General features: G+C 51.4%; 1 protein-coding gene across 1 annotated transcript; it reads left to right on the top strand.

Annotated features, from left to right (window-relative positions):
* Positions 1-351: 351 nt before the first annotated feature.
* Positions 352-9,604, top strand: BRI3BP (BRI3 binding protein). Its single transcript, XM_008049309.1, has 3 exons — positions 352-369; positions 456-558; positions 9,074-9,604. Exons 1-3 carry the CDS (start codon positions 352-354, stop codon positions 9,502-9,504), a joined length of 552 nt encoding a protein of 183 aa, XP_008047500.1. The 3' UTR covers positions 9,505-9,604.
* Positions 9,605-11,434: the final 1,830 nt, after the last annotated feature.

The raw sequence follows: 11,434 nt of genomic DNA, 5'->3' as shown, positions 1-11,434 counted from the left end.
CCGTCAATATTCGTAGACTCCCCTCCAAACCACTCCTCATACCCCCACCGAAGAGGGGGCAGTCTAGTCAAAAGAAAAATTCCATTGTTTAAAAGTAAGAACGAGACCGGGCACCTGGTTATCCTGGCACTTTGAAAGGCTGAGGCGGGAGGATTGCTTGAGCCCAGGAGTTAGAGACCAGCCTGGGCAGCATAGCAAGACCCCTACAAAAACAGAAACATAAGGTGAGAAACCAGGCAGAGGGAAGCAGAGACCCTGACCAAGGTTGGCGCACCGCCGTCAGGGAATCCTGAGCTCCAGTTAGTCCCCTGGGCTAGTAGGCAACTCCCGTGGTGTGCGTCACTGCCTGCGATGGTTTCCTGCTTGGGCGTAAGCTCGGGGCTCATGGGCACAGCTTGAGGACGATGGACAACCCAGTGGGCGCTTGGGTAGTGACCGTTCTCTTGTCTCCGCAGTTCTTGACCAGGCTGACCGAGAGGTTCGTGCTGGGAGTGGACATCATCGTGGAGACATTGTGGAAAGTGTGGTCGGAGCTCTTGGATGTGTTTGGACTTGACGGTAGGTATGGGGGCACCATGCGCACAAGGCACCGCTTTACTCCAGCGGTTCTCAAAGTGTGGAAGCGGCACCCACGGTGAGGGATACGTGAGAAGGTTGGGGGGCAGGGCAGGGAGAATACGAGTGAACATTTTTTACTTTATTTGTTTTTAGATACAGGGTCAAACTCTGTCACCCAGGCTGCAGCATAGTGGTGCAGTCATAGCTTGCTGCAACCTTGAACTCTTTTTTTTTTTTGAGTTGGAGTCTCACTCTGTCGCCCAGGCTGGAGTGCAGTGGCATGTTCATGGCCACAGCAGCCCCGACCTGCTGGGCTCAGATGATCTTCCTGCCTCAGTCTTCCAAATAGCTGGAACTACAGCCACATGCTACTAAGCCTCACTAATTTTTGTATTTTTTGTAGCGATGAGGTCTTGCTATGTTGCCCAGGCTGGTCTTGAACCCCAGGACTCAGGCAGTCCTCTTGCCTCTGTCTCCCAAAGTGCTGGGATTATAGTCGTGAGCCACCAAGCCCAGCCACTGGCCAGCATTTTTTATTTCAGTAGCTGCAAATAATGGGGGTGCCAAAAAAATGTACACACAATTTAGGAGATGGTATCTATGTATTGTTTTTCAAAGTTGGATTTAGTTACGGTGGCAGTGGGTAGTATGACATTCGCTCAACTGTGCTTCTGTCATTTTCTTTGACTGTCCTGCCTGTCACAAGCTGATGCTAGCATTCCTTTGATTAGCACCATCTGTTGAACGAATGTCTTATTTAAAATGTGTCTGCATGTTTTTGGCACCCCTGTATAAGTTGCCCATCGAAGTGGGCATTTCCCAGATGCTATTTAGGATAAGGTGCAAGTGGGTAGTGCCAACCTGTCTGCCCCTGGGCAAACTACGTGGACCAGAGATACCGTGCTGGGCATATTGGGATCTGTGAAAGAAATGGCCCTAGTTACTTAGGCTGAAGGGCATCCATTGGGAATGAGGCGCTCACAGAATCATCAGAATCAACCCAGACATGGCCGAACCCGCCCGCCGGGGTTGCTGCTGTGGGAAGTCGAGAGGTCAGGGTCACATAACTAACTGCCCTGTGAGTTGAGGACCAGAAGTCACTGCTGGAAGTTAACTTTGCACAGACTGCAGGGACAGCCGCATGTCAGTGTAGCAGAAAATGACTAACTGCACACCTTCAAAGTCCTGGGTCGGGGGATCCCGATTTCTGTCCTGCCCCTAGCTGCAAGGGAGTCTAGGTAACGTGTTCTTAGCTCTCCAGCTTCTGATGTCCTGGAAACGTGCTGTAAGGGGTGCTACCAGATGCAGCCAACTGGCCTAAATATCTGCTGCCTTGGGTGAGAGTCCACCATCTGGGACGACTGTCTACCATCTGGGGCCAGAGTCCAGGGAGAACCACTCGTGTTTTGCTAGCTGGAGAGAAGCAGCACAGTTGGATAACCCATTCAGTTGCACGTGGACAGGCAGGAAGAAAGTGCTGTTGGGGCACAGTTTGCCCAGCCCACAAGTCTGGGGCGCATTCACAGTCTTCTCAGGTGGGAGGCAGTGCAGAGACTGAGCAGGGTACTCCGTGTCACGTGTCACATCTTGGGCTGATGCAAGTTAACCTGGGCAGAGTGCCCATGGTATGCCAGCTCTCTTATGCCCCAGGAGATCTTGTCCCTTACTGCCTTGAGGTCTTCAGAAACCACCTTCGGGGTTTCCCTGACACGCCCTCAGGCACTGGGAAAGTGGAAGCCTCCTGAAGTCTCCACCCACTGCCCTTCCCCCTGGGCCTGTCTGGAGGAAATCCCAACTTGGGCACTCTTTCCAGCTCTCCCAACCTGGCCCTGACTGCTGCCCTGCTTGCAGGAAGTCTGTGGCCACCACCACGGCCACCTCCAGGCTTGCTGATTCACTAGGAGGATTCTCCGGACTCAACATAGAACCATGCTCACAGCTGTGATTTTTGATTTTTGATTTTTTTGAGTCACATTCTCACTTTGTCTCATAGGCTGGAGGGCAATGGCACACTCATGGCCACCGTAGCCTAGACCAGCTGGCCTCAGGTGATCCTTCTGCCTCAGCTTTCCAACTGGAACTACAGGCATGTGCCACCACACCCGGCTAATTTTTTGTTTTATTGTAGAGACGAGGTCTTGCCAAGTTGCCCAGGCTGGTCTCGAACCCCTGGGCTCAGTCAATCTTCTCGTCTTGGTCACCCAAGTGCTGGGATAACAGATGTGAGCCATCATGCCCAGCTAATTTTTTTTTTTTCCTTTTTGAGTCGGAGTCTCACTCTGTCGCCCAGACTGGAGTGCAGCGGCTGCTCCTGGACACTGCAGCCTCAAGCCGCTGGGGTCCGGCTATCCTTCCGCCTCAGCCTTCCAAGTTGCTGGAACTACAGGCGCATGCTACCATACCCGGCTAAGTTTTTGATTTATTGTAGAGATGGCGGGTCTCGAACCCGCGGGCTCAGGCTATCCACTCACCTCAGCCTCCCAAAGATGCGGGATTACAGGCTGAGCCACCAAGCCCGGCTTAATTTTTTTTTTAAGAGACAGGATCTTGCTCTGTCACCTAGGCAGGAGTGCAGCAGCACAGTCATAGCTCACTGCAGCCTCAACTTCCTGGGCTCAAGTGATCCTCCCACCTCAGCCTCTCAAGTAGCTGGGACTACAGACACCCACCACATGCCCGGCTAAATTTTTTATTTTTTCTTAGACATGGGGTCTTGCTCTGTTGCCCAGACTGGAGTGCAGTGGTGATATCATAGCTCACTCACTGCAGCCTCGACCTCCTGGGCACAAGCCATCCTACTATTTCAACCCCCCAGGTAGCTGAGACCACAGACACGCACACCATGCTTGGCTAATTAAAAACATTTTTTTTTTTTAGAGACAGGGTCTCACTATGTTGCCCAGGCTATCCTTGAACTCCTGGGCTGAAATGATCCTTCTGCCCCGGCCTCCCAAAGTGCTGGGATTACAGGCATGAGCCCCCGTGCCTGGCCAGTCTGTGGTAGTTCTGGCAGCCATAGGAAACTGCAGGAGCCCTGGTCCATGTGGAACCCCTGAAGGCCCATCACCCCGTGGCCCTCCCAGGTTACAGATTGGTGACGGGGGCTTGGGGTCGAGCTGCTTGGTCACAGTGGGGCATGCGGATTCCTGTCTGTGGTGGTCACCCTGAGCCACTCGGAACTGTCTCCACCAGCCTTGGCTCGTGGAGTTCAACCTTCATGTCCTCAGATCCACTCCGGGCACCTCCTGGTGCAGGCAGGGAATCGGAAGCAGCAACATGGCCATTTGGGAGGCAGCCCCCTGAGGCCCCTCCCAGCCCCTCCTGGGATGTGGCTGAGTCAGCACCTGACCCACATGCAGCAATCTTGTGCAATCCGCACTGCACCTGCTGCCTGCCTGCTGTCTTAACTCTGGGTGTTTCCATCTGCGACCACCCATCCATGACCATTGACCCCCGGAGGAACAAACCTGATTGCAGAGAATGGAGTGAAAACCTGCACAGTGGGAGCAGCCCAGAACAGAGAGATCTGGTGGCTCCCCGGGCTGAGTGCTGCACTCGGGGTGGTTGCGTGGCACCTTCGGGGACTGGGCTTGCTCCAGGGTGTGCCTTGCCCATGTGACTTGGTGTGTGAGCATGGACGCTTTGAAGGCTCTTGGGATTCGTGTCTTATGCTTTGAGTGTGCAAAGTGCTTTGTGGGAAGCCACGTGCTAAAGTCGGATATCCCGTTAGAATTGGGTTTCTTTAGTTGTTTTGAGTCAGAGTTTCACTCTGCCGCCCAGGCTGGAGGGCAGGAGCACGCTCACAGCCACTGCAGTCTCAATCTCATGGGCTCAGGCAATCCTTCCTCCTCAGTCTCCCGAGTAGCTGGGACTACAGGTGCATTCCACCATGCCCGACTAATCTACTTAATATTTCTTATGGATTGATTGATTGAGTTGGAGTCTCACTCTTGTCACCCAGGCTGGAGTGCAGTGGCACACTCATGGCCACTGCAGCCTCCACCTGCTGGTCTCAGGCAATCCTTCTGCCTCAGCCTTCCAAGTAGTTGGAACTACAGACGCATGCTACCACATCTGGCTGGTTTTTGTGATTTATTGCAGAGGTGAGGTCTCGCCAAGTTGCCCAGGCTGGTCTCGAACCCACGGGCTTAGGCAATCCTCTTGCCTCAGCCTTCCAAAGTGCTGGGATTACAGGCTGAGCCACCGTGCCAGGCCTACTTATTTATTTTTAAATGTAATTTGTATTTTACTTATTTATTTATTCATAGAGAGGGGAGTCTGGCTTTGTTGCCCAGGTTGGTCTCAAACTCCTGGGTTCAGGCAGTCCTCCCGCCTTGGCCTCCCAAAGTGTTGGGATTACAGATGTGAGCCATTGTGTCCAGCCTACATGAGGATATTTTGAATATATGGGGTTAGATTAAATGTCTTATTACTATTTTTATTTTTTAAGTTGGAGTCTCACTTTGTCACCCAGACTGGAGTGCAGCGGCCCCTCCCAGCCACCGCAAACTTGACCTGCTGGGCTCCGGCGATCCTTCTGCCTCAGCCTTCCAAGTAGCTGGAACTATAGGCACGCACTACCATGCCTGGCTGATTTTTGATTTATTGTAGAGATGAGGTCTCGCCAAGTTGCCCAGGCGGGTCTCGAACATGCGGGCTCAGGCAATCAACTCACCTCCGCCTCCCAAAGGCGCAGGATTACAGGCTGAGCCCCTGAGCCCAGCTAGGTCTTATTACTATTAATCCCACCTGTTTCTTTTTGCCTTTGCAGTGTGGGTACTTGAACATTTTTGGTGATATACGTGGCTCACGTCTGTGACTGACAAGCTGCTCCTCTGAAATCAAAGACAGATTTAAGGGTCTGGGGCTCTTCTAACAAGCTGGCTAGGAAAGAGGCCTGCAAAAATGCAAAACAGGCCACTGTTCCCACTGTGGTTTCTTTTGTGTGGTTTTGGAAAACAGTTATTTTTCTGTGAAAGCATATGTTATTTGTGTTAACCTATTGCGGTAGTCAATTCAGGCTGCTGGCACCAAATCCACAGCCTGGGCTGCTTATAAGCAACAGACATTCATGCCTCACACTTCTGGAGGGTGAAGTCCAAGGTCAAGGCATTGGCAGATTCAGCGTCTGTGGGAGGGACACGGCAGCTTTCTGGGAGCTCCATGCACGAGGGCTTCAGCCTCCTGACCTATCACCTCCCAAAGGCCCCACCTCCTAAGGCTATAACTTTGGGCTAAGAATTCAACATATGAATTTCGAGGGGACGCAGACTTTCAAACTCTTGCACCAATAATGGGCTCATTGTTATCTGGGAATGAATTAATGATACCAATGTTAGAAAAATCATTAACAAGGACTGGACGCAAGCCTGTTATCCCAGCATTTTGGGAGGCCGAGGCAAGAGGATTGCCTGAGCCCAGGGGTTCAAGACCAGCCTGGGCAAATTGGCGAGATCTCATCTCTACAATAAATCAAAAAATTAGCTGGGCATGGTGGTGCGTGCCTATAGTTCCAACTACTTGGAAGGCTGAGGCGGAAGGATCGCCTGAGCCCAGCAGGTCGCGGCTGCGGTGGCTGTGAGCGTGCCGCTGCACTCCAGCCTGGGCGACAGATTGAGACTCCGACTCAAACAAAATAAATTTAAAAAATAATAATAATAAATAAATAAAAATTATTAACAACAAGGGCTGAGTGTGGTGGCTCATGCCCTGAATCCTAGCACTTTGGGGGACTGAGGTAGGAGGATCACTTCAGACCAGGAGTTTGAGACCAGCTTGAGCAACATAGCAAGACCCCTGTATTGACAAAAAAATTTAAAAATATATATATATTTTTAAACAAATTACATTTATTTATTTATTTTTAATTTTTAATTTAAAGATGTGGGGTACAATTCAGGGTTACGTCATCACACAGATAAAATTTGGGTCTCACTTTGTTTTTGTTTTGTTTTGAGTTGGAGTCTCACTCTGTCGCCCAGACTGGAGTACAGTAGTCGCTCCCGGCCACCGCAGCCTCGACCCGCTGGGTTCCAGCGATCCTTCTGCCTCAGCCTTCCAGTAGCTGGAACTACAGGCGTGTGCTACCATGCCCGGCTAATTTTTTGATTTATTGTAGAGATGAGGTCTCGCTGCCCAGGCAGGTCTCGAACCCACGGGCTCAGGCAATTCACTCACCTCAGCCTCTCAAAGGTGTGGGATTATAGGCTGAGCCACCGAGCCCGGCTTAAAAATATTTTTAAAGTTTGTGTAAATTAAATGTGCTTAGGGTATAACTCTCCTTGAACTTGTTAACCAACACTATCAGGAAACAATTCCAGAATGTGGCACCTTCTGCAAGAAGACCGATCTGGAGAAACTAGACTTCAGAATGTCAGTGTTGGCTGGGCACAATGGCTTACGCCTCTAATCCCAGGACTTTGGGAGGCCAAGGTGGGAGGATCAATTAGACCCAGGAGTTTGAGACCAGCCTGGCCAACATAGTGAGACCCTGTCTTTATTTTTAAAAGCAAAATAAAATGTCAGTGTCGTGGGAATCTTCTCATTTAAAGGAGACTAGCGTCCATAGTAAATGCATGAACCGTCACTGGGTCCCGGTCAGGGTCGGGTGGAAATAGCTACAAATATATTCCTGGATAACTGGGAAGTTCCAGTGGTATTAGAGAATTGTGAATTTTTTTTTTTTTTTTGAGTTGGAGTCTCATTCTGTTGCCCAGGCTAGAGTGCAGTGGCATGCTCATGGCCACTGCAGCCTCAGCCTGCTGGGCCCAGGTGATCCTTCTGCCTCAGCCTTCAAGTAGCTGGAACTACAGGCGTGAGCCACCACACCCAGCTAATTTTTTGATTTACTGTAGAGATGAGGTCTCGCCAAGTTGCCTAGGCTGGTCTTGAACCCCTGGGCTCAGGCAATTCTCTCATCTCTGCCTCCCGAAGTGCTGGGATTACAGGTGTGAGCCACTGTGCCTGGCAGGAAATTGAAATTGTGAATATTCTTAGGTGTGATTGGTGGTGTCACGATTTTGAGGCAAATGATGTATTTATTCCTTTTTTCTTTTTTGAGTTGGTGTCCCACTCTGTCGCCCAGACTGGAGTGCAGTGGCCGCTCCCGGCCACCACATCCTCAACCTGCTGGGCTCCGGCGATCCTTCCATCTCAGCCTTCCAAGTAGCTGGCACTACAGGTGTGTGCTACCGCGCTGGGCTAATTTTTGACTTATTGTAGAGATGAGGTCTCGCCAAGTTGTCCAGGTGGGTCTTGAACCCGTGGGCTCAGGCAATCCACTCACCTCAACCTCCAAAAGCGTGGGATTACAGGCTGAGCCACCGAGCCCGGCTTGTATTTATTCTTAAAAGATGCATGATGAAATATGGTGTATCTAACTTTGAAATGGGTCAACCAGAAAAATATATAAATAGGTAAAGCAAAATGTGGCACATTTAATCATGGGTAAGCCCAGGTGGTTTGGCTAGGAATGCTTATTTGACTGTTCTTTTGACTTTTCCACCTGACATGGCCTTCAGTTGGGCACACAGAAGATGCTCCCCCTCCATCTCACTCCATTCTTAGTCTGGAACTCCGTGTGTGTGGACCGGTTGGGATTAGGTGTGGTTGTAACAGATCCAAGATAACAGTGGCATAAACCTTCTTATATGAAAATTCACAGGGAGGTGGTTAGGCGAGTATGATGACTCTGATGCATGTCACATTCTGGACCAAAGCATTTTATTGCTCCCTTATAAATGACGGGCCTGCCCTCATGGCCCAAAATGACTGCCCCAGCTGCAGTCATTGCATCTACATTCCAGCAGGCAGAAGAGGTAAAAGGCACATTCCTGCTACTTTTAGGGACAATGCCTTGAAGTTACTGTACAACACTTCTGCTTTTGTCTCTTTAGCCAAAACTTAGTCCTGTAGCTGCAAGGGCAGCTGGGAAATGCCTTTCTCCTAGGCAGCTATGTGTGCAACTTGAAACTAGGCATTTAGCTGGGCTCGGTGGCTCAGCCTGTAATCCCGCGCTTTGGGAGGCTGAGGTGAGTGGATTGCCTGAGCCCGCGGGTTCGAGACCCGCCTGGGCAACTTGGTGAGACCTCATCTCCCCAATAAATCAAAAACTAGCCGGACGTGGTAGCGCGCGCCTGTAGTTCCAGCTACTCGGAAGGCTGAGGCGGAGGGATCGCCGGAGCCCAGCAGGTCGAGGCTGCGGTGGCCGGGAGCGGCCACTGCACTCCAGTCTGGGTGACAGAGTGAGACTCCAACTCAAAAAAAAAAAGAAAGAAACTAGGCATTTATTGGAAATGACTGTGGAAATGACAGGATAGCGTGTACAGGCTCTGCCCCCAGGTACACTCACGGTGGGGGCAGGCTTCCAGGGTCACCCCAGTCTTCTCACTGGGCTTGACGTCCATGGGAAGGAAGGCGGAGGCTCGTCTGGGTTCCTCGGTCGTCGGAGAGGCCTTCCGAGCCCGTTGGGGAAGCCCCCGTGTAACCCGCCCGGTTCCTCTCTTCCGCCCCGCAGTGTCCAACCTGTCGCAGTACTTCAGCCCGGCCTCGGTGGCCAACAGCCCGGCCCGCGCCCTGCTGCTGGTGGTCATCGTCCTCCTGGCCTACTGGCTCCTGTCCCTGACCTTGGGCTTCGTCTTCAACGTGCTGCACGTGGTGTTCGGCCGCTGCTTCTGGGTCGTGCGGGTGGTCCTGTTTTCGATGTCGTGCATGTACATCCTGCACAAGTACGAGGGCGAGCCCGAGAACACCGTGCTGCCGCTGTGCTTTGTGGTGGCCGTCTACTTCATGACCGGGCCCATGGGCTTCCACAGCTGCGCTGGTGCCGCCGGCCCTGGCGGCCCCGGCCTGGAGGGGAAGCTGGAACAGCTGGAGAACCAGGTACGGGTGCTCAACATCCGCCTCTCCAGGGTGCTGGAAACCCTGGACCGCGCCAAGGACAAGTGAGGCCGTCGGAGGCGGCACCTGGAAACCGCCGAGCCCCAGGCAATAAATGGGACCCAGCAGGAGAGTGGCGCGTCTGAGGCTCTTTCCACCGTCCTGGCCCCTCTGACACCTCCCAGGAGGATGGCGCGTCATTTCCGTAGGACTCCTTGCCAGGTGTCATTAGTGGGAAAAAAAGAAATATTTTTTAAACAAAGGATAGAACCCTATTTAGTTGTACAGTAAGAGAAACTTATCTGTGCATAGAGCATAAAATTAATTTTTTCAAGCATTTAAATACATCTTTTGTAAGGTTTTCTAATAAAGGCAGATTGAGTCAAGTATATTAAAACTTTACATGGAGGGGAAGGACGTGCGAATCTGGCATTTCGGAGTTTAGAGGCGGGCGGTGCTTGTGTCTGGTGGAGGGGTCGGGAGTGAGGTAGGTCTGCACGCGTCATTTCGTGTTCCAAAGCTGTGAGCTTATGTTGTGTTATTTTTGGTGGGTGTTGGCGTCTTGGTGTCGCTCCTGAATGTGGACAGTTGGGCTGGGGGTGAGATTCCACCCCCAGATCCCAGCGACCCCCGCCAATCCCCCATGCGTCATGTTTCTAAACAAAGAAGTCCTTATTTCTAGAAGACCTGGGATTTTAATTCCCGGTGTGTTTTAATCTCAACATTTTGCAAAGGAAAATGCACAAAAGGGCTGAGAAATGTCTCAGGGGTTTGATGCCACGAGCTATTGGGTAAGCACAAAGATCACGCAAGGTCTGTTCACTGTTGGCCAGCTAGACATGCCCATGAAAGCTGTGCCCTTAAAGTCTTTTTTGTTCTTTTGAGTCGGGGTCTCACTCTGTCCTCCAGGCTGGAGTGAGTGGCTCACTGTAGCCTCGATCTCCTGGGCTCTAACAGTCCTCCCACCTCAGCCTTCCATGTAGCTGGGACCTATAGGCTTGCACCACCACACCCAGATAATTTTTTATATTTTTTTGCAGAGACGTAGCCTCGCTATGTTGCCCAGGCTGGCCTCAAACTCCTGGCCTCAAGTGATTCTCCTGGCTCAGCCTCCCAAAGTGCTGGGATTACAGGTGTGAGCTACTGCACCCAGACCCTTGAGGTTTCCTTGTTCGTTTCATTTGGTTTTTGGCTGACTCGGGACCCAGGAAGGAAAGCAACCAGTAACAGCAAATGACAGGTCCGAGCGTATTGCGGTTCGTAAAGCATTCTCAGGATTCATAAGCAGCAACCAACAAGCCCTGGAAGAGATCTGAGTTGTTTTTCCTGAAGTTTTTTTTTTTTTTTTTTTTTTTGAGATGGAGTCTCACTCTGTATCCCAGACTGGAATCCAGTGGTCGCTCCCGGCCATCGCAGCCTTGACCTGCTGGGCTCCGGCAGTCCTTCCGACTCTGCCTTCCAAGTAACTGGAACTACAGGCGCGCGCTACCATACCTGGCTGATTTTTGATTTATTGTAGAGATGAGGTCTCGCCAAGTTGCCCAGGCGGGTCTCGAACCTGCGGGCTCAGGCAATCCACTCACCTCAGCCTCCCAAAGCGCAGGATTACAGGCTGAGCCACCGACCCTGGTTGAGGCTTTATTTTTAGTTGCAAATATCTGGAAAACATGCAGATATTTCTAAGGGTGTTGAAAAAATTTCCATGTCTTTTTTTTTTTTTTTTTTTTTTAGTTGAAGTCTTACTTTGTCACCCAGGCTAGAGTGCAGTGGCACACTCACAGCCACCCCAGCACTGACCGGCTGGGCTTAGGTGATCCTTCCACCTTAGCCTTTCCAAGCAGCTGGAACTACAGGCACACGCTACCATGCCTGAATAATTTTTTTATTTATTGTAGAGACGAGGTCTCAACAAGTTGACCAGGTTGGTCTCAAACCCTTGGGCTCAGGCAGTCCTCTTGCCTCGGCCTCCCAAAGTTGAGCCACCACACCCAGCCCCCCC

Source organism: Carlito syrichta, unplaced genomic scaffold, assembly GCF_000164805.1.
Source record: "Carlito syrichta isolate Samal-C Ts95f unplaced genomic scaffold, Tarsius_syrichta-2.0.1 Scaffold131698, whole genome shotgun sequence".
NCBI classification, from domain to species: Eukaryota; Metazoa; Chordata; class Mammalia; order Primates; family Tarsiidae; genus Carlito; species Carlito syrichta.
This window is presented reverse-complemented; position numbering and strand designations above follow the sequence as displayed.

Coding starts and splice junctions, on each gene's coding strand:
- BRI3BP (XM_008049309.1), top strand. Junction 559..9,073: donor GGATGTGTTTGGACTTGACG/GTAGGTATGGGG, acceptor TCCGCCCCGCAG/TGTCCAACCTGTCGCAGTAC.